General features: G+C 44.5%; 1 protein-coding gene across 4 annotated transcripts; it reads right to left on the bottom strand.

Moving 5' to 3' along the window:
- Window positions 1-1,382: 1,382 nt before the first annotated feature.
- LOC119842447 (killer cell lectin-like receptor subfamily B member 1B allele C) lies at window positions 1,383-21,383 on the bottom strand. 4 transcript variants are annotated; one of them, XM_038370562.2, is made up of 6 exons: window positions 21,143-21,363; window positions 14,194-14,292; window positions 13,619-13,783; window positions 9,178-9,332; window positions 7,610-7,722; window positions 1,383-1,956 (listed from the first exon to the last, which is right to left on the bottom strand). In XM_038370562.2, exons 1-6 carry the CDS (start codon window positions 21,252-21,254, stop codon window positions 1,839-1,841), a joined length of 762 nt encoding a protein of 253 aa, XP_038226490.2. In that variant the 5' UTR covers window positions 21,255-21,363; the 3' UTR covers window positions 1,383-1,838. The 4 variants fall into 4 exon arrangements, with proteins under 4 accessions (XP_038226490.2, XP_043353018.1, XP_043353020.1 ...); XM_043497083.1 differs by having other exon boundaries at window positions 13,619-13,756; XM_043497084.1 differs by lacking the exon at window positions 1,383-1,956 and adding an exon at window positions 5,135-5,539 and having other exon boundaries at window positions 21,143-21,383.
- Window positions 21,384-22,559: the final 1,176 nt, after the last annotated feature.

Genomic DNA, 22,559 nt, shown 5'->3' with positions numbered 1-22,559 from the left:
CTGGGGGGGGGGGACAAAGAACTGTGCATATCTTCCTCCATATGGATGGAGGGGGTGATTTTCATGAGTTTACATGATATAGATCTCTATACAAGGCAAGACAATATAATTTTGGGTTTACACTCAAGAGAGTGTGTGCACAGGGGTGCTGGGCAGTCCCCCAGCTGAATTCTCCCACAGAGCGCTGATTGCAGACTCTGTGTGATTCTACAGCTGGGCGTGTCGCTACCTGTGTGTGTGCTGGAAGGGGGCTTGAGAGCCTGTCATAGCAGCACAGAGTAAGGGGAATCCAGGCTGGTGGGACAGACAGGCTCAGTGGGACCCCAGCACATCGGATGGCACCCCAAAAGGAGGATCCAACCTGTCACACCCCAATCATCCTAGTAGCTGTTCTCTGCACCTGTTCCAGTCTGAATTTGATGTTCTTAAGGTCTTGGAGTTAATGCAGGTCACCAGAAGGTTTCAGGACCTTTCAGGCAGGTGGTAACTAAGGTTATCTCCCTGTCTGGCCATCTGTGTATTGTGTGCCTGATGCTGGATACTATGAGTACTGAGCCAGGTGAAAATTGAGAGATTGCAAAATCCACAAAAATAGAAATCTCCTGGAAGAAAAACTGTGGGGTGTCTCATGAAAGAAATGTCACACTCTGCCTGGCTATATAATGCTGCACGGATTTCGGGTGAGCAGGACATGGTTAGACAGGAGAATATCTTGTTAAATAAGTCTAGGATCTAGAATGCATGTTATGATTTTATTTTATGTATAACCATTTGTTTCCAAGACTTCTACTTGAATCTCTGCTTTGTTAAACTGATCCTTGATTTCACTATGAACATATGTAAGTGCCGTGTGTTAAGCGGAGCAGTGATCTGAGGTGGAACTGTTCCTTTGGAAGCCGTGAATCTGTAAATAATACAGGTGACCAGGGGCTGGACGCTCCAGGCAGATGCTCAGAGGGTCTGAGGGCAGGATGGGCCTATTGCTAACCTGCAGTGACTGCAAACCCAGCAGCAAGTGTGTGTGTGGCACAGACAAGGCTCTCTCACACAAAGGGCAGATGGTTGTGAGCAGGGGTGAAAGTAATTTAAAGGACTTACAAGGTGGGGCTGTGTGGCTCTGGGCCCCTGGAAGGGGTGGGGCCTCTGGTGGAAGGGGCAGTGCTGGGGCCAGACTCCCCCAGCCAGCCCTTCAGTGCTGCCCACGCTGCGCTGCCCAGGGCCCCGGCAGCAATTTAAAGGGCCCGGGGCTCCCGGCCACCACTACCATGGCAGGGGCCGGAGTCCCAGGTTAATGGTGGTGGTGGCCAGGAGTCCTGGGGCTCCGGTGGCAATTTAAAAGGGCCTGGGGCTCTGGCTGCTACTTGGAGCCCCAGGCCCTTTTAAATTGACAGTCCCTGGGGCAGCTGCCCCTTTTGCCCTGCCCCCCATCAGCAGCCCTGCCGATACGGTGCTTAAAGCACTGTTGCAGCAATACTTTAACGCTCGCTATGTACCGACCCGTACCAGCGGCCACTTTCTTACCGGTATGCCGTACCAGCCCATACAGGCTTACTTTCACCTCTGGTCGCAAGATGCCTCACTGCCCTGGGAAGCATCACGGGTTAGTAATTTCTTCCAGGTTTAGGATAGTTATAAATTACAACTCAACACCCCAAACCAGTAAGAAGGACCGAGGGGAGGAACTGTGACTGCGAGGTGTACCTGAGTCCCAGTGCCTCCTGGGGTTCTGCTCTGCCCCTGGCTTAGAGCTCCGCCTAAAGCCACAATCTCGCCCCGTGAGCCTAAACACCAGTATTTCATGTTACAGATACACAAATAAAGATCCTCAGCCCGACTGTTTATATCACAGCAGCTTCTTTCTGGCAGATCCATTTGAACTCAGCAGCACATGTCTCAGACAGAATCTGGGTGCCTTTTATCCACCCGCAACTGTTCCCAGTAGCAGAGCCTGAGAAGCTGCAGAGTTAGAGAGAGAGTCAGTGTCATTGTGGTCCCTGTAACAAGGAAAGGCCTAGAGGTGAGTCTTTCTTCCCTCTCACTCTTAATGGGAAGCTTGGCTCGGGTGTTGTCCTTCATCTCTGTAACTTTCCTGCAGAACTTAAGTCCAAAAGACAGCCCTGGAGGTGAGAGGAGCTAGGGGGTCTCTGGCAAGGAATGCAGTAGGCTGAATCTCATGGGTCAGTGATCTGGTACTTTCTCATTGGAAGCAGCCACCTTGAGCTCCCGCATCTCGGCTTTCCTTTAAAAAACAAATCTGAGTCTCAGGGGGGAGTGGAAATCTGCACCACATGATCTGGGTAACAGATGGCTGCAGGGAGCCTGAGGACTTGTCCAGATGAACAGTTAGGGCTGGGTTCACAAAGGAATTTAAGAGCCTAACAGGGGTGCCAGAACTGGGGGGACCAGGAGGCCATGGCCCTCCCACTTTTTGAAAGTGGATGGGCCTGGCCCATCCACTTTTCGCCATGAGCATGGCCCCTGCCCCTCCTAATCCCACCAACGCTCCAAACCCCAAGCCTGGGCAGCTGTGGAGAGCCACGGACCTGTCACCTGCCAGGGGTGAAGGGGCCCAAGAGCAGCCCCCGGCCTGTGTCCCTGCCCCCCAGACTCCCAGCCCAGGGCAGGTAGAGGATGAACAACTCCCCTCAGCTGCCCGCGCAGCTCTTACCATGTCCAGGCTGTGGCTCCGAGGCCCCGCTCCTGGACGGAGCCAGGTCGGGGTAAGAGCAGTGCAGGCAGCTGTGGGGAGCCACGGACCCTCCACCTGCCCTGGAAGGATGGTCTGGGGGGTGGGGACTCCAGCCGGGGGCTGCTCTTGCGCCCCCCCCCCAGGCAGTTGGAGGGGCCTGGGCTCCCTGGCCTGCTTCCAACTTCCAGCTTGACTGGGGCGGGGCCTTGGGGGAAGAGGAGAGGCAGGAGTTGGGCCATGGAGGGGGTGGGTTCTCCACTGGGCCCCCCACTTTTGGGAAGGCTACATCACTCCTGGAGCCTAACAGCCACTTTAGGTACCTACATCCCAGAACCATGTACAAAACCCTGGATCAGCTACAACCAAACTCCTGAGGCACCTAAACTTTTTCAGTGCCTCAATTTTCATAGTGAAGGTTCCTAGGCTCCCTGTTGCCTCCCTCTAGGCTGCTGCCTGCCTCAGCCCCAGCATGATGCATGAGCCAGCAGCAGACAGATATTCCTCCATCTAACGCCCCTGTGAGCCCCGAGCTGGTAGTGCATATTCAAAGGCCACTTACCAGATTGGGCCCCACAGGTGAACTCCCACAAAATGGAAGGGAGGATCAAGCGCTCCCAGGTAACTTTTAGCCCAGGAGTTTGGGCACAAACCTGAAAAGTGAGAGATCCCCAGTTCAAGTCCACTTGTGGCTGCAAGGATTTGAACAGGGGTCTACTACCTCTTAGGAGGAGAAGGAGGAGCAGCCTCTAACCACTGAGCTAAGGGCTCCCTCAGTATGTTCCACTGGGGATAAATAATTTAGAGAGTGATTGGAGCAGAGGGACTAAATGTCACCTCAGGATGGGATGGAGAGAGATGATTTTTAGCCCCCAGCAATGAACTGCTGCTTGGAGCAGCTGGCCCTGGCACCCGTAAGGGGAGAGGCAATTCCTGATTTAGTCCTCAGTGGAGGACAGGATCTGCCCCAAGAGGTGAATGGAGCCGAACTGCCTGGTAACAGTGACACAGTAATTACATTTAACAGATTTATTTGAGCATAAGCTTTCGTGGGTAAACACCCCACTTTTTCAGATGCACGGAGTGAAAATTACAGATGCAGACGTAAATATACTAACACACGAAGAGAAGGGAGTTACCTCACAAGTGGAGAACCAGTGCTGACGGGGCCAATTCGACCAGGGTGGATGTAGTCCACTCCCAATAATAGATGAGGAGGTGTCAATTCCAGGAGAGGCAAAACTGCTTTTGTAATGAGCCAGCCACTCCCAGTCCCTAATCAAGCCCAAATTAATGGTGTTAAATTTGCAAATGAATTTTAGTTCTGCTGTTTCTCTTTGAAGTTTGGGTTTCTGGAGCAATGCCCCTCTGCCATGTACATTGGCCAAACCGGACAGTCCCTACATAAAAGAATAAATGGGCACAAATCAGGCATCAGGAATGGTAACAAACAAAAGCCAGTAGGAGGACACTTCAATCTTCCTGGATATTCTAAAACAGATTTGAAAATAGCTATACTTGAACAAAAAAAACTTCAGAAACAGATTTTAAAGGGAAACAACTGAACTAAAATTCATTTGCAAATTTAACACTATTAATTTGGGCTTTATTAGGGACTGGGAATGGCTGGCTCATTACAAAAGCAGTTTTGCCTCTCCTGGAATTGACACCTCATCTATTATTGGGAGTGGACTACATCCAACCTGATCGAATTGGCCCTGTCAGCACTGGTTCTCCACTTGTGAGGTAATTCCCTTCTCTTCATGTATCAGTATATTTACGTCTGCATCTGTAATTTTCACTCCATGCATCTGAAGAAGTGGGGGTTTTACCCATGAAAGCTTATGCTCAAATAAATCTGTTAGTCTTTAAGGTGCCACCAGACTCCTTGTTGTTTTTGTGGATACAGACTAACACAGCTATCCCCTGATACTTGTCAGTAATTAAATTTAGCATCCCTGTAGGGTGGATAATACCAAAAAAGCCCCAGACAGTTGCATTTAACTTCAAAAGGGGAACTACATAAGCAAGAAAATACTTGTTGGATGGAAATTAAACAGAGCTGTCACAAGTGTAAAATGCCTCCTAGCAGCATGGACACTACTTAAAAACACCGCAAGAGAGGCTCAGACTAAGGGCTTGTCTACACTCACAGTGCTGCAGTGAAGACATTACCTACACTGACCAGAGGGCTTCTCCTATCAGCGTAGTCAATCCACCTCCCCAAGAGCAGTAGCTATGGCAATAGGAGAAGCGCTCCCATCAACATAGTGCTGTATACACCCAGGGTTAGGTCGGTACCTGTGTCGCTCGGGGGGTGGATTTTTCACATCCCTGAGTGACTTAGTTAGACTGACACAAGTTTGTAGTGTAGACCAAGGCTAAATGGGGTACCCCAAAAAAAGACAGTTGGAGGACCAAAAAAATGCCACCATGGCTAAACAGCAGAGTAATGGAGGCCATTAGAGGCAAAAAGACATCCTTTAAAATTTAGAAGTCAAATCCTAATGAGGAAAATAGGAAGGAGCATGAACTCTGGCAAGTGAATTGTAAATGTTTAAGAAGGCAGGCCAAGGAACAGTTTGAGAAACAACTTGCTAAAGGTGCAAAAACTAACAAAAAATTGTTTCAAGTACATTCGAAGCAGGAAACCTGTCAAACAGACAGTGGTTACATGCAGTGTTGTTGTAGCAGTGTTAGTGCCAGGACATTAGAGAGACAAAGTGAGTGAGGAAATATCTTCTATTGGATCAAGTCCATTGACCTAGCTACTGCCTTCCGAGGAGGCGGCTTTACTACAGCGATGAAAAAACCCCTAGTGTTGCTGTAGAAAGTGTTTACTCCACTGTGGCCCTGTAATGTAGATAGTGCTCCAGCTGTAGCACTTGTAATGTAGTCCAGGGATTCTCAGCATTTTACTTTCTGAACCCCAACCCCAACATGCTCTAAAAACTCCATTGCCGGGGGTCAGGGCTTCAGCTGCTGGAGCGGTGGTCGGGGCCAGGGCTGGGAGCTCCAGGTTTCAGCTGCCAGGGCTTGGGGCTTCTGCCCCATGGCACTTGGGACTCAGGCCTCCCGGCGTTAGCCTCACGGGGCAGGGAACTCAGGGCTTCTGCCCCACAGGGACACCAGGGTTTGAGGCTCCAGGCTTCACCCCATGACTCCGGGCTTCAGCCCCATGCGGGAGGGCAGGACTTGTGGCTCTGGATTTCAGCCCTTTGGCACTAGGCTTCAGCCTGGCAGGGGCACTGGGTCTCTAATCTTTAGACCTGCAGGGGTTCAGGAGTGCTGGGGCTGGGGGCTCTGGGCTTCAGCCCTGCAGGCTCAGGACTCCAGGTTTCAGCCCCTCAGCTCCGACTTCAGCCCCCTGGGGAGTGCCAGTGCTCAAGGCTTCAGCTCCTGGTTTCAGCCCCACAGAGGCACCAGGCTTCAGCCACAGGGGCCCTCAGCCCCTTGAAACCAGCTCCCATCCCCCAAAGAGGACATGGACCCCTGGTTGAGAACTACTGGTGTAGACATACTGAGGCACCTAATTCCCTGAGAGAAGCAGTGGTTGGCACCTTCCCCTCTCATATTGGCATCTCCCATTGGCTAGCTCAGGCGGTTCCCCACCTAATGTGCTGGTTTCTGTGAATTGCATTGTGAGGTGCTTGTCTCTCCCCATGCATTGTACAAGGGCGCCTGGGCACTTAACATGGGCTTTGTGAATCCCAGGGATTTTCTTGGTGCCTAAAAATTAGGTGCTGCTACACTCAGCATCCCATCACATAAAAGTCTTTTTGTGAATCTAGCCCTTACGGCACAGCAGCCTGGGGTGTAAATCTAGCTTGTGCTCACTGGCCGTGTGGACAGTCTGAATGCACACTGAAAACACGGAAGGAAATTTTTAGTGCACAACAGCAGGGTCCACAGGGCAGTCAGTCTATGGCCACCTTGTGTGACTGAGGTAGGTTTAGAGCCCAGCCTGCTGCAAACCAACTGCTTGTCTAGACAACCCCAGAGACAATGTGGGGGGAGCTGCCCCATACACCTCAGTGGGACGTTAACGCAGATCTGCAATGATGATAAATTCCACTGTTCTAATGCAAGGAAGGAGAGGGAGGATCAAGGGATAAGAATCTGCCCAATTTCCTAGGAGCAGCAGCTCACTGTGACCCCACAAATGGGTGGTGCCTGAGAGACATCGTCAAATTTCTTCCCCCTCCCCCGCATCTAATACTGGGAGCAGAAAGATCAGAGAGAGGAGCAGAGCTCAGGGGAACACAGCAGAGCCAGATCAGCACCTAAGGCCTTGTCTACACTAGGAGGTGTTTCTGGTGCAGTTATATTGGAAACACTGTAGTGTGGACACAGCTATATCCATACCTAAGGGCTTGTCTACATTACCTGCTAGATCAACGGGCAGTGATCGATCCAGCGGTGGTTGATTTATCGGGTCTAGTATAGAAGTGATAAATTGACCGCCGAGCACTCTCCCCTTCGACTCCAGTACTCCACCGGAGCGAGAGGCGCAGGCGGAGTCAACAGGGGAGCATCAGCAGTTGACTCACCTCAGTGAAGACACCGCGGTGAGTAGATCTAAATACGTCGACTTCAGCTACGTTATTTACGTAGCTGAAGTTGCTTAACTTAGCTCGATCCACCCTCCCTAGTGTAGACTAGACCTCAGTGTTTCTACCACTGCAGCTCATGCCGATCGGCATAAGCTACACTTCCATAAGTACAGGTATATTGGTATAACTGCAGCTACACTAGGGCATTTGCTGGCACAGCAAAAATACTCTTAACCAACATAGCTATGCTGGTAGAACTTTTAAGTGTAGATCAGGCCTTAGACAAACGTTGGACATTTAACATCAGCAATTTATACAATGGTGCTTTTCCCAAACATCTATTAAACAGTAAACATCAGGCAGCACTTACAGCATTGGATTTAATGGGGAACCATCCACCCAGGTCCATTTCCCTCCTGGGGGTGTCACTTTAAGTCCAATCCAGACACTATTTGCACCTTGTGTAACATTCTGTATGGAATCCTGTGAAGTGCAAAGCAGAGGGAGTGGGGTGAATATGCTGTAACATGCTTGAATTCCCTTAGTGCTCCCGTCAAATGCCTGCTCTTGGCTTCAGTGGCTCTGCCCATAACGCAGCAGGAGAACCCATCAGCACATGAGCTAATTCACTCTCTCCCCTGGGCGGGCAGAGTTCCAGTACAGGTGCTGGGAAATGTGGCTCTCTTTGTGCAGGCATGGTAACACCACTACCAGTCCTTGGTGTCACAGGGTGAGCTGGCTTTTTAAGGGAGTCCTGGGTTCAGCCTCACCTGTGACTAGGTATCCCTGGTCCGAGAGGTTCAGGTGATGGAAGCAGATGACCAGGAGCCAGGCCTGGTGGGGCTACAAGGGCAGCTCGAGGTGAGTCAAGGCAGGAAGAGATTTGAATTCAGAGTGGTAGCCGTGTTAGTCTGTATCAGCAAAAACCACAAGGAGTCCTTATGGCACCTTAGAGACTAACAAATTTATTTGGGCATAAGCTTTCGTGAGCTAGAACCCACTTCATCAGATGCATGGAGTGGAAAATACAGGAGCAGGTATAAATACATGAAAAGATGTGCATTGCCTTACTAAGTATGAGGTTAGTCTAAGGAGACCATTCAATTACCAGCAGGATACCAAGGGAGGAAAATCACTTTTGAAGTGGTAATGAGAGTGGCCCATTTCAGACAGTTGACAAGAAGGTGTGAGTAAAGGTAGGGGGAAATTAGTATGGGGGAAATTAGGTTTAGGTTTTATAATGACCCAACCACTCCCAGTCTTTATTCAGGCCTAATCTGATGGTGTCCAGTTTGCAAATTAATTCTAGTTCTGCAGTTCCAACTCCCATAAAGACTGGGAGTGGTTGGGTCATTATAAAACCTAAACCTAATTTCTCCCATACTAATTTCCCCCTACTGTTACTCACACCTTCTTGTCAACTGTCTGAAATGGGCCACTCTCATTACCACTTCAAAAGTTTTTTTCCCTCCCTTGGTATCCTGCTGTCAATTGAATTGTCTCGTTAAACTAACCTCACACTTGGTAAGGCAATTCACATCTTTTCATGTATTTATACCTACTCCTGTATTTTCCACTCCATGCATCTGATGAAGTGGGTTCTAGCCCACGAGAGCTTATGCCCAGATAAATTTGTTAGTCTCTAAGATTCCACAAGGACTCCTCGTTGTCTATGCAGAATGACTCTGCTGAGCTCTCAGACAGGGCTTAGGGGGTGCAAAGCCTGCAGGAGCCAGCTGGGAAATCTGGGGTGGAAAAGCTGTGGGGTTCTTGTTCTGAATTGTATGTTAATCAGCCAGATGCCCCAGAAGGGGGGAAAAGGAGAAATGGGGAAGAAGGGGTAGAGCCAGGCTGGATACACCCTGCTGCACTAGGATTGTAACTAGTGACACACGTCTCTCTCCAGCTGGAGTTTGATGACCCTGTATTTTATGTTACCATCTCCTCCCGGTTCTGGATCACGAGCATGCGAGAGCTCTTCCACAAGCAGTCGTCATGGCTCCCATTCCAGTTTTTACTCTCTTTAGACAGCCAGTAGCACTTGTCCCCATGCAGCAGCCAGTCCCTGGGGCAGAGTTTGCACTTGGAGCCCCCTGGAGGGAGACATGGGAACAGGGTGTCATCAATTCTGAAAATTCAAACTACAGCTGGCTGAAAACTTTTGTTCAAAGCTGGTTTTTAATGGCAAAATGCCATTTTGACCAAAATAAAAGTTTTTATTTTGGTGTCATTTTTCATTTTTTGATGGGGGGAGGGGACTTAAAATGGAAATACTGATTTTTTGTGGGGTGGGAGAAAATTTCATTCACTTTTGGAGGGGAAATCAACACTTACTCTTAACATTTCCCCCCAGTGGAAAAGAGGGGGAGGACTTTCACTTTTTTACTTCCTTCAAAGGACATCAAACTCTCATTTCTTTTCATATTTTTCACGAACGAGGTTTACAATGTACCAGCTCTAGTTTCCCCTACAGCTGTGTAAAAGTCTTCAGGCTCAATGTACTAGCAAGGGCTTTTTTCAGAGGTCAGCATGCAAACAGGCAGGCATGCTATAGGTCACGACTGAGCGGTGCTGGCTGAGCTGGGAGGGCAGAGAGAAGAGAATTCATTTGAAGTATTTACAGAGTTGCTCTCTTATTAAAGATCTGCTCTAACTCAGTCACAAGTTCCAGGTTCTATGCAGGAATCACTGGGTGGGATTTTCTGGATTGGTGCATTAAATGTAGTTCACTGAGGTTTGGTCGTGTGAGATCATAAAAACTGAACAGAGACAGGCTCTGCCTATACTCCAATGGGAGACCTCATGGGAAAATCAGTGTGGAAACAAATATTGATGACTGAGACTGAGATGGAGGGACACCACCTACTAGGGCATAACTGAACCCAGTGCCCCAGCCTGGCAGTAGGGGGCACTGTACCACTGCTACTGCCATGGTTCAGCTGAGAACTAAAAGCAAGGTCCACATCAGGTAATTAAGAGCATAAAAGATGCCATATTGGGTCAGACCACTGTCCATCTTGCTCAGTATCCTGTCTCTGACAGTGGCCCATACCAGAGTTTCCTGGGGAGTTTACAGAACAGGGCAATTATGGAGTTATCCACCCAACTTCTACTCCCAGCTTCTGGTAGTCAGAGGTTCAGCATCGCACCAATTATGGGGTTGCATTCCTGACAATCTTGGCTAATAGTCATTGATGGATCTATTTCTTTTTTGAACCTAGTCACAGTTTTGGCCATCATAACATCCTATGGCAATGAGTTCCACAGTTTAGTTGTGTGAAAAAGTACTTCCTCTCATTGTATTAAACCTGCTGCCTATTAATTTCATTGGATGACCCCTGGTTTTTGATTTGTGTGAAGGGTAAATAATAGGGCTGTCAATTAATCGCAGTTAACTCACTCGATTAACTCAACAAAATTAATCGTGATTAATCGCACTTATAACAATAGAATACCAATTGAAATGTATTAAATATTTTTGGATGTTTCTACATTTTCAATATTGATTTCAATTACAACACAGAATACAAAGTGCACAGTGCTCACTTTATATTATTATTTTTATTACAGATATATGCACTGTAAAAATGATAAACAAAAGAAATAGTATTTTTCATTTCACCTCATACAAGTACTGAAGTGCAATCTCTTTATCTGAAAGTTGAATTTAATATATTTGAAAATGTAGTAAACATCCAAAAATATTTAAAATAAATATTATTTTATTATTGTTTAACGGCACAATTAAGCGCACGATTAATGTTTTTAATCGCTTGACAGCCCTAGTAAATAACACTTCTCTATTCACTTTTTCCACACCATTCATGTCCTATCACATTTCCTCCCCACCCCCCCACCCCCCGCCGTTGTCTCTTTTCTAAGTGGAACAGCCCTAATCTTTTCTAGGGTTTCCTTGTATGGAAGCTGTTCCATACCATTGATCATCTTTGTTGCCCTTTTCTAAACCAGTTCCACTACATCCTTTTTGAGATGGGGTGACCAGAACTGTACACAGTATCCAAGGTACACCATGGATTTATACAGAGGTATTATGATATTTTCTGTCTTATTTTCTATCCTTTTCCTAATAGTTCCTAACATACTGTTAGCCTTTTTGACCACTGATGTATATTGAGTGGAAGCTTTCATATAACTATCCACGGTGACTCCAAGATCTCTTTTTTGGGTAGTAACAGCTAATTTAGAACCCATCAGAGTATACGTATAATTGGGATTATTTTTTCCCCAATGTGTATTACCTTGCACTTATCCATGTTGAATTTCATCTGCCATTTTGTTGCCAAGTAACCCAGTTGTGAGAGATCTCTTGGTAACTCCTCACAGTCAGCTTTGGACTTAACTATCTTGAATAATTTTGTATCTTCTACAAACTTTGCCACTTCACTGTTCTCCCCCTTTTTTCAAATCATTAATATGTTCAACAGCTCTGGTCCCAGTACAGATCCTTGGAGGACCCCACTATTTACCTCTCTCCACTGTGAAAACTGTCCATTTATTCCTACTCGTTGTTTCCTATCTGTCAACCAGTTACTGATACATGAAAGGACCTCACCATAGCTACTTAGTTACCTTAAGAGCCTTTGTTGAGGGACCTTGTCAAAGGCTTTCTGAATACCCAGCTACACTATATCCATGGATCAGCGTCATCCACCCGCTTGTTGACTCTTGACAAAAGCCATGTTGACTCTTCCCCAACAAATCGTGTTGATCTATGTGTCTGTTAATTCTGTCCTTCACTATAGTTTCTACCAATTTGCCCAGTACTGAAGTCCGGCTCACTAGGCTGTAATTGCCAGGATCACCTCTGGAGCCTTTTTAAAAAACTGGCATTACATTAGCTACCTTCCAGTCATCTGGCTCTTCTTGAATACTGGGAGGTCTGAACCTGTTCAAATTCCAGCCTGGGTGACTTCAGTTTGCCTCTCTAAAATACCCCCTGCAATTCCAATAGGCTATGCGATTCTTCTTCAGTCATTTGCCTAAAACAAACAGCTGTTGAGTTTCACCCCAGAGGTGGCTGCATTTCAGTAGTGGGGGAAATGATTCCTGAGAGTATTATATAATTTGAAAAACACTTTGTGATCCAATCTCTACAGAAATTGTATTATTATACTATTATTAAAACTGTCTATGCTCTAGCAATGGGAGTTACTCTGACCACTAGATGTCACTGCTGATCCTCTGCACAAACAGCTGAGAATTATTAATTTTACTTAGATTGTAAATTCTTTGGGGCAGGAACCGTCTTTTTATTATGTGTTTTTACAGCACCTTGCACAATGGGGCCCTGAATGCTGAGCCTTTGGGCACTGCTGCAATACAAATCAATAATAATCAATATTAGTATTACAGTAGGACAGAGAGGCCACAACAATGGATAGGACCCCATTGTGGTAGGTGTTGCACATGCACGTAGTATGATCAGCTCTGCTTCAATGAGCTACCAATCTAAACATAGGATGGGAAACAGGTGGAGACACACAAAGAGGAGCAGGATGTCAGGGAGAATGAAATAACCCTACTGGTACAGAAAGAAGCAGCTACAGCATTTACTTTGCACCCACCAATTGGGACTCATGAAAAGAAAAAAGACAGAGGATCTTTGAGTGTATAGTACATCACTACCACACCTAAAGCATTAGAGCACATTAAAAAACATTCCATTTACTTAAAAATCACCCTGTTGTCTGAATATTATTTTCCCTGCTATAGTTATGAGTAGAGTTGACTGGCAAAAAATTGCCTTTCTTCAAATGAAATTCTTCACAGGAAACTTGTTTCGTTTGAATTTTTCTAGTTTTTGTTGAAGTAACCTTCTGCCTCCCAAACTCTTTGGCTAAAAAATGGAAAAGTTTACTCCCATGGTTAGTCCCCTTTACACTGTCACTTTGGCAATGTTGCCATCTCTCATATTTTTATCACACATCTTGTGAAGTTTGGTGTTTTCTTTTAAGCCCCAGCTCCTGGTGTCAGGGGATTATGGGAGAATCTCAGTTTCATTACAAAAAGTTTCTAGTCCTCATATTCTGAGAAAAGCCTGACAACAGGACCCAAGTGCAACCTAAAGGCTCAGAAACCAGAAGGCAAACATAAAGAACCCAAAATGTATAATTTTTCTAAAATAAGACAATCTCATGATTTTTAGGGCCTGACTCATGGTTTTTGAATGCTTGGGGATCACAACATTGGAGTATTGTATATAAAGGGGCCTCAGTATGAATGAGAATCTGGTCCATTGTATTTCAAGCTGACAGTGTCCCTTTAAAATGGTGCCTGGATTTTCAGTCACAGCCAGAATGCTGCAAACTCTTTAAGGGAGAGTGACTCATGGCTCTGGGACAGTAGGAACTGTGGTTACCTGCCAAGCTGTCATTGTGAGGTTCACATAGAATTGGTTTCAGGTGAGACCGGAAATCCTCTGGGCAGGAGCATTCAGTGCTACTGATGATTCTGATTTCATTATTCTCCGATGTATTCAGAGTTCCTCTGGTCTTTCCTTCACAAGAGACATGCAACTGGGAAACTTCAAAACAGCATCAGCGTCAATAAAAAATCACTTCTATTGCAGCTATTTAGGGATTAAGAAAACAATCATGGGAGGTGTAAAATCAAACAATATAGTATCCATCACAGCTAGGGTAGGGACAGAGGAAGAGGGAATCCCATTCACTTCACAGTATAGGTGCATTTCTGTCTTCCCATCCACATGTAACAGTGAACCTGTTTTAGCTGGATCATATGAGTTTCATGCATCCAGCTCTTAACTGCACATTGTTCCTGTAACATTTTGACCTGGGTGGTGATGTAATGCCTAGGATTTCATTCGCAAATGGACAGGAATCAGGAATGGAATATCATTCAGATTTGGGAATGAGAAGAGAATTCATGGAGCACCATGAAGCGCAAATGGATAAATAGATTGGCACTACTTACCCCAAACTCCCAGTGCTATCACAGCTATTGTCAGGATGATGTTCCCAGTCCATCCAACCCCTACAGCGATGCGATGCCACCAGGGACATGGAGGGGAACCTGTAAGAGACAAGGTTTGGTGAAACACCATCAGTCCCAGTGTGAGAAATAACAATGAAACTTGTTCTTCTCTGGAGCCTGTCCCAGCCTCCTTACCTGGGAGTTCTACTCCTCTTCATATAACATTAGGGGCAGCTTTGCCAATGGCAGCTTCTTTCACACATTTCTCCCACAAGCACCTTCACACCTTTTCCCCACGCTGTTCCTTATGCATGGATGGCCCCCCTGAAATCATTCTACACAGCCACTGCTCTGCCCTGCTTCAGATCCTTTCTTATGTTCCCCCTGTAACCTGATACCCATGGTAAACTGCCTAGTAATAACGGCTAGGCAAGTGGCCAGTTAATGATTCATTAATATAGCTTACTTCATTTAAAACCAACAACTACAAAGCCTCCAGATTGTTAACCTAGCTAATACATATCACCTTGTGTCTCTGTGACCATCCCCCTTGTCCTCCCTCTCCTCTATCTTTCCCTTCATGTTAAAAATACACCTGTTTTGTTTTGACCCTATTTAAACCGCAATCCTATAAAGACTGTTATGTCAGGAGTCACCAGGTGGTGCTGTTACACACAGTCATACATATTCCTTTTCTCAATGTGTGAACACTTCAAAGAAATGTTATACTATTGTTCATTTTGTGGTATAGGTTCTTTGTGGGGGAGCTGTTGCACCAGCAGGGGAGTTTGCTCTGTGCCTTAATTTCTCTAACTAGAGTCACATCTTGGGGCAGAGTTGCTTCCTGGGAACCAGGTATGGTGTTTAGGCTGAGATTCCTGAAAGAGGGGTTTGTTTGCATGCCATTTGTGACCAACTCTGTTCCAGGACTGGTGTACACAGGGTAAATAAACAAATTCCACTAAGAAAATACCCAGCCTCCATGTCACTGAATTCTTCTCCATTGTGAAAACAGACCAGGCTCAAATGTCTACTATCACTAAGCACACCTTAGTGACAAGGTGACAATACTTGTGCCTGCACTTAACTTTAAACACATAAGTAGTCCCATTGACTTCAAAAGGACCACTTATATGAGAAAAGTAAAGTATGTGTGCAAGTGTTAGCAGGACTGGGGCCTTAGTTTGTAATTGATCTGGTTGAGAAATTTTCCATTGAAACTATTTTTTTGATAGAAAACTGGGTTCGGGACTAAATTTTTTTTGTTAAAAAAGTGTTTGCTTTCTGCAGAAATTGATTTATTTTTTTTTGGTATTTTGATTCTGAAATGCTACCCACTGTGGTGTCTCATAGAAGTGAAGTTTGGATGCCTTATTACCCCATTCTCCTCTATGGGCTGCAGCGCCACACAGAGAGGATGCCAAAAAGGGAAGTTTGCCCCAGGCATCATGTTTAAGTGTGTCCCCAAAACCCATGGAACAATATGATTATTGGATGAAACACAGAAAGGTGTGGAGTCTCAGTTTCAAATATTGCCCCAGGCCTCCAGAAACTTCTGTGCCTCCCTGATGGACCAGGTTCCCCAGCCAAACTTCATCTTTTGTGATGCATGATGGCCATGTGAGTGCTGTTGTGATAACTGGGCCTACAAATTTACCCTAATTGTGAGAAGTGTGTGAAAGTTCATTAAATGTCGCAATAACCTATAATAATAAAATGTTGATAGGAAAAGGTGCAAAAGGGAGACAGAAAGACTGAACTAATACAAACAGAAAGGCCTACTGCTATAAATTAAGACCTGTGTTAAGATCATGCATAGTAAAGGCTGCACATGAAAGGTGCCAGAGAGCTGCATCATCAAACAACATAGATATGAACTTTGCATGCTCTCCGTGTGGCTGATTCTGCATCAGGATTTGGACTTCCGTCATGTGTATAGCCATAGATGAGAATTGCGACATCAGCAGCAATGTACTACTAACACCCAGAGTTAATTTGTGAATAAAATAATGAGGGGACGGCTATTCTACCCATTAATCCTTTATGGGGTCCTTAAAAAAAAAAGACTTTTTCAGGGGCGAGGGGGGGAATCAAGCAAAAGCCAAGAAGAAGCTGTCTGCCAACATCTGCTACCGCAAGTGTTACCGTCAGGGCTGCCACCACTACCGTATCGTGGGACCCACTGCTACACCATTGGGCCTTCGTCATCCTGATCTTGAAAGATGTCCTGATCAGCCTAGCCCAGAGAGAGGAGCCTAGAGGACATTGCTACTTCCACCTGCTCTGGCTAAATTCCAAACACCGCCTGGCATGTGAGACGGTCACCCCCACTCCCCCTTGTTTGTTCTTTTTTCCTCTACCTTATTTCTTCTCTTTCCTATCCCTCCCCTTTTGCCTTCTGTGTAATAAGAGTCTGGCTTAGGCAGCCAAGACTGTACATTTTGCAACACTGCTAGAAGCCTGTGACCAGAAAAAGACAACCAGCCATAATACCCTAAACAGTCCTATTCTGCTACAAGTTTACCAGGACTCTGAGCAGCTGATATGATTGTGTGCCATGCTTGTGTTTCTGCATGAGTTAACACCAAAAACAGAAGTTGTATTTTCTATTTTTGCTGTTTCTTTTCCCTCACCTTTTGTTTGTCTTTTCTCTTTTAGAGGAACAGGATTAGACTTTAAACAAGTAGTAATAGCTCCAGCCTATCTCAACTAACCTTTTTTCTTTTCCCTAAAAAGAACAGTTATTATCATCATTAATACTATCAAATAGGGGGCTTTTCTCCAGCTAAAGGGAAAGAAAATAACAAATGTTGTTAAAATGAAAACCTAACTTAATATATTAGATTTCAAATGCTTCAACTGCTTTATTAAAGATACAGAAAAAGAAAGAAAGAAAAAGATTAAAATGATTTTTAATGGTGTATTTGCCATGGGACTAACCAAGCTGAGGTACTTGTATGTCAAACCCTGGATCTTGTTTACCAGTGTTTAATGTCAGATAGTGACAGGATCACATTAACACCTTCGATCCTTTGGGCACATTTGGTCCATGAAAATTAACACAAAAGTGCCGTAAATGGACTGCGCCCCCCCTTGCCAAGAGGGGAGACCATGCTGAATCAAGGGAGTTGTATTCCAAGCAGGGAACCCAGCCCATAGAGGAAAATGGAGACATGAGGCACGCAAATCATAGACACCGAGTTTCTAATGTGTTGGGGGGGGAACTCCACCTCAGGCCCCACCCTTTCCCCAAGGCCCCATCCCTACCCTGCCATTCCACCCCTGCTCTGCCCTGCCCTCCCGCCCCTGATCGCAGTGGGCAGGAGGCACTGGGAGGAGAGGGGGAGGTGCTGATCATCTGGGCCACTGATGGGTGGGAGGTGCTGGGGAGGAGCAGGAGGTGCTGATAGTGGGGCTGCTAAGGGGTGCTAAACACCCATCATTTCCCTCCCCCCATGGGAGCTCCAAAGTGCTTTCAAAGTAGGCTAGGGGAGTTTCAATGGTGGCTGAAACCCCTTAGGCTTCTTTGAAAATCCCAGCCAAAATATTTTAGTGGTTTCCTATTTTCCCGAGAATTATATTGTGAAATGAAGATAGTGCGCCAGAGTCTATTCTGTTACCCAGGTGTACTCTAAATACAAAGACATTCCGCTAAGGTTACATCCAAATTTACACAGAAGTAACAATGCTATTACATTGACTCAGTGTCTTGATTTTGAGTGGTAATCTTTTGTAATTTTTTGTAAACAGAAGCATCTTTAAACCAAACTCACTCTATACTTTCAAACTATGTTTTCTAGGGAAAGAGTTGGAAACTCACTTCTTGTTTCAAATGAAGCTTGTGACACTCTTAAAGCCACTCACAGAGTTTATAATCATTATAGGAGAATTACATTTCTTTCTGTTGTAACCATTATTAATTCTAAGTCAATTCAAAAATTACATCCTTCTGCTCATAAAAGTGCATCCTTATGTGTGGATTTTCACAGAGACCTAATTCAGATCACTACTGTGAACTTCAGAGAACTAATTGTTCTGAAATTATGAGTGGACAAAAATAGTGGAAGTAATTTTTGAAAAATGAAAAATATTGTCTGATCTATACGTGTTCAGTACCTAACACAATGAGGCCCCTGCTCCTAACTAGAACCTTTTAGCACCACCACCTGGCAAATTTCATATTAATTAATGGTGGTGGGGGGGGGGTTGTTTTTTCTGTCTTCAATTTAAAATCGCTTGTTGAATTTTGTTTAACGTTTCTAAGGAAAATTATTTTGTAGCTTTGGACTAACAAATTATTTTGAGCTAAAAGGAGAGAGGTTTTCAGGAAAAGGAAGTGGGAAGGTTAAAGTCATCCTTATATTGGAATCTGTCTTCCACTTTTAACTGCTATATTAAGTCAATACTGTGACTTCATGATTTTAACAAATATCAGGGGATTGCCGTGTTAGTCTGAATCCACAAAAAACAACAAGGAGTCCGGGGGCAGCTTAAAGACTAACAGATTTATTTGGTCATAAGATTTTAACAGCAACTTATGAGACAAGTTAATTTTAATTTCAGCATTAGACCCTGATCCTGCAAAGATTTGAGCACAGGTGTAATTTTAAACATACGAGTGACTGCTTCATTGGGATGACTCATTTAATGAAGTAAAACTTGTGTATAACTGTCTGCAGGTTCAGGCCTTTGGATGACCCACCTTACAAAGCTCACGCTAGCCACAAGCATTTGGAGGATCAGGCCTACCCTTAGTTGTAGGACTGGAAATACATTATTGCCAAGGGTCGTGGTAGATTCTTCATCACTGATTTTTAAAATCAAGACTAGATTTTTTTTTCTAAAAGATACTCTAGGAATTATGTTGGGGAAATTCTACAGCCTGTTATACAGGACATCAGATTAAATGATCACATATCCCTTCTGGCCTTGGACTCCGTGAATTAAGGCCCCAGTCCTGCAATTGGATCCACGTGGGTGGACCCTTGTGCCCATTGACTTCAATGGGATTCTGTACGGTGTGAATGAAGATCAATCATAAGGATCAAATCAGATCACAGGATTGGGGCCTAAGTTTCCATTCATTAACATAAGTCTTCAACATAACAAAACGATATAACTGCAGATAAAAAAGTCATTTAAAGTTAACTTCAGATCTTGGATACATTGGTGTAAAAAGTTTAGAGCAAATTCACTGACTTCTATGAAGTCACGCTGGACTTACACTGATGTAACAAGCAGAATCTAACTCCTAAAATATTTTTCAAGAGTAGATCAGATCCTGTCTGAAAATACTATCTAAAGTTCATGGATACAATTTCATGAAGGCTCACAACAAGAATTAAATTAGACTAGACAGCCCCATATTATGCTAGTTATTACTGTGATGTAAACATACCAAAGCAAGATCTGTTGGAAAATATCAACTGCTAATAAAATTCTATCAGGCACTTCTTTAAGAAACCATTTCAGAGGCTGTACAATAATTCCGTTATGTTCACAATGTGTAAGCGTACAGCAAGAATTTTTAATTATAATACATTTGTAGCTATACTTAAAGAAGGAAAATGTATGAGATAAAGGAGGACAGAATCATTGGCAATATACAAGTATAATTGTAAACATATAGTATGTTTGACTATCGCATGTCACACTTGATATACAGCTTGATGAAATATCTGGACTATTAGAGTGGGATTTTTAGAAACACCTAAGTCACTTAGGAACTTCTGAAAATTTTACCCTTCATGTAAATCTGTAGCCTTACTGTACTTATGGAAGATATACTCTAAAATAATTATTTAATATTTAAATTAGTTTTTTCCCAAACAGCCTCCAAACTGTCAAGATTTTTAACTTATTTAATATCATTTTTCAGGAGAATCACAAGTTATGATACTCAGTTTACATCCTTTAAGTTGCAATACATACTTCCTTGTATTTTCAATATTCCTAAAACACTGATAACTCTTTATGGTCCCCATCTCCGCCACGGTCTTCTCCTTGACAGTCTGCCCTAACTCCTGACTGTCCATGCTTCAATGGAGCTACAGTGCAATAACTCGCTGTCTCTCCTGCACTTAGAATCAGAACACATCATCTCTGTCCTTGGAAAGCTTTCCTGGGTTTTTGTCCATTTCAGAATCCCGTAAAAAAAAATTCCCTTCATTACCTCTATCATTCCCACCTACTCATCCCACACCCCATTGGCCAGGTTCTTCTCATTTCTTCTTCTTCTCCTATGGTCCCAGTTCCTACTTTCCTCAGAGATACTAGGCTTCCCTTTCCCTACTTCCATCAGTACACAGAGGTCTGTAGACCCTTCCTCCTCAACCCCCAGTACCTACCATCTGCCACAGTCTCCATGACCCTCTGCACATAGTTTGGCTCCCTCCTGAATTTCTGATTCCACCTCTTCTCTCAGACCAATGTGGATTTTAACCTTCTCTCTAATAATTAAATTATATTCTGTGAGCCTCCCACATTCCCTGTGCTCATTCTTCTCAGATTCACCCAACATACTGCTCTCTGCCCCCTAACTATAACCCACCATACTATGTATTATTACCTCAATAGTTTGCTTATATGCCACAAATACATACTAAATAAGTAGGAAGGGTATCATAAAAAGTACAGCTATATTTTTGCACTTGTATTTGCATGTTTAGATTGTCAGTGACTGAAGTTTTCTGTGACACACTGTACTACCAACCTAAAGTGCATTATATTATCTTAACAGAATTCAGTTGCCAAATGCTGAGAGTGGTAAAGAATTTCACATTAGCTAAGTCCTACCATACATAAAGCACAGAGCTGCTCCTTGGCTCTGGACACAGTTTCTCTAAACTATCTGTGCTGCAAGTCAAACAAAAAATATATCTTAGAAACATGGAACCCTAACCAAAGACTGACCATACTGGTACAAAAATAAGAAACCTAATGCACTTACTGAGGTGTTGAGATCGTTGTGGTGACCTTGAAGAGGAACTGGCTCCAGGAATGTTTAAATCAGCATAAACTATTTCTCCAGCCATGGCAAGTACAGAGGAAGGTCTGAGCATACAGAAGGGGGTCTGTGCCTCCGAGCAGTCTCATGTGTATGTCTGCCCTCTTCTGAGCAGTAACATATTTCTGTTCTGTTCTATGCAGGATCTTATACCACGCTCATCATCTAAGTATCTGTGAGACTTCTAGTAGTGCATTAAGCAATGTGACTAACATCTGTCACATTTGTTCTCTCATCACCTCCCCAGAGGGAGAAATGTGCAGTAGAGTGTCTTGGTTTTGTAAGGTGTGGGTTTTTTTGTTTTGCTTTTTCATATAAATATACCTGTTGCGATGTGTTTATATTATAGATGGCAAGGTCAAAGAAATGTGCCCTGCACTTGGAGTGGAAGATGGTGAAGTTTGTGATGATCCTTAGTTCTTGGAGGAGTTCATTCCAGAAAAAGTTCTGTCTCCTTCACAGACAAGCTTTGCCCTTACTGTTGAGAGTTTCATTGAGCCAGAGGAATGGAGTTGTCAACCAGTCTTCATCCCAGAGCTTTAGATGATTAGTTAGATACCTTAGGTCCAGGCCACAAAGCGCTTTGAAGACAAAGACTGACTCTTTGAACTTGATGCAAAATTCTATGGGAAGCCAGTGTGGAGAGCAGAAGACAAGTGTGATGTGTTCATGGTAGTCTGTGCAGCATTTTGTACTAGTTGGCATTTCCTAACTGCTGAAGGTTTAATGCCCAGGCATATTATATAGCTGTAATCCATCTGAGAAGTAACAAAAGTGTGAATAACTGAGGCTAGGTCTTCATCTGCCAGGGTGGGATGGAGTCCCTAACGGAGTAGAGATAGTAGAAAGCATTACTCACAGATGCTGCTCTTACGAGTGCCCAGTGTCAGAGAGGAATCCAAGAGTACTCTTATATTACAGACTGAATTGACCAATTGTCTGTGTGTACCTTCAACCAAAGGAGACTGCACCATGGCTGCAAACTTTTCAAAATACTTTCTTCTGCCCATCAGCATCACATCTGTCCTACTCCGGCTCAGCTTCAGCCAGTTGCTCTTCATCCAAGCTGATCTCATCAATTTTTTCCTCCTTTAAGTGACTGTACACGTTACACTGTAGGTAACTCACAAGCACTTTCCCTAAAAGGAGGTGGGACTTTGGATTTCTTGAAGAGAACCAGCAGCACTGACTTGTTAAAGTTGGTATCATCCTGGGAAGTCTGAGTGATAATATCTGGAAAAAGTTATGTACAGACAACCATATTGCTGCTTTGCAAATGGCTACTACCATATGTTGCTCAAGAAGGTTGACAAAGTGGAATGAACTCAAGGGGAATGGGCTGTTATCCTTGGAGGAGCAG

Source organism: Dermochelys coriacea, chromosome 14 (genome assembly GCF_009764565.3).
Source record: "Dermochelys coriacea isolate rDerCor1 chromosome 14, rDerCor1.pri.v4, whole genome shotgun sequence".
Lineage (NCBI taxonomy): Eukaryota > Metazoa > Chordata > Testudines > Dermochelyidae > Dermochelys > Dermochelys coriacea.
The sequence above is the reverse complement of the archived record's forward strand: the minus strand, read 5'-3'. Positions and strand labels throughout refer to the sequence as shown.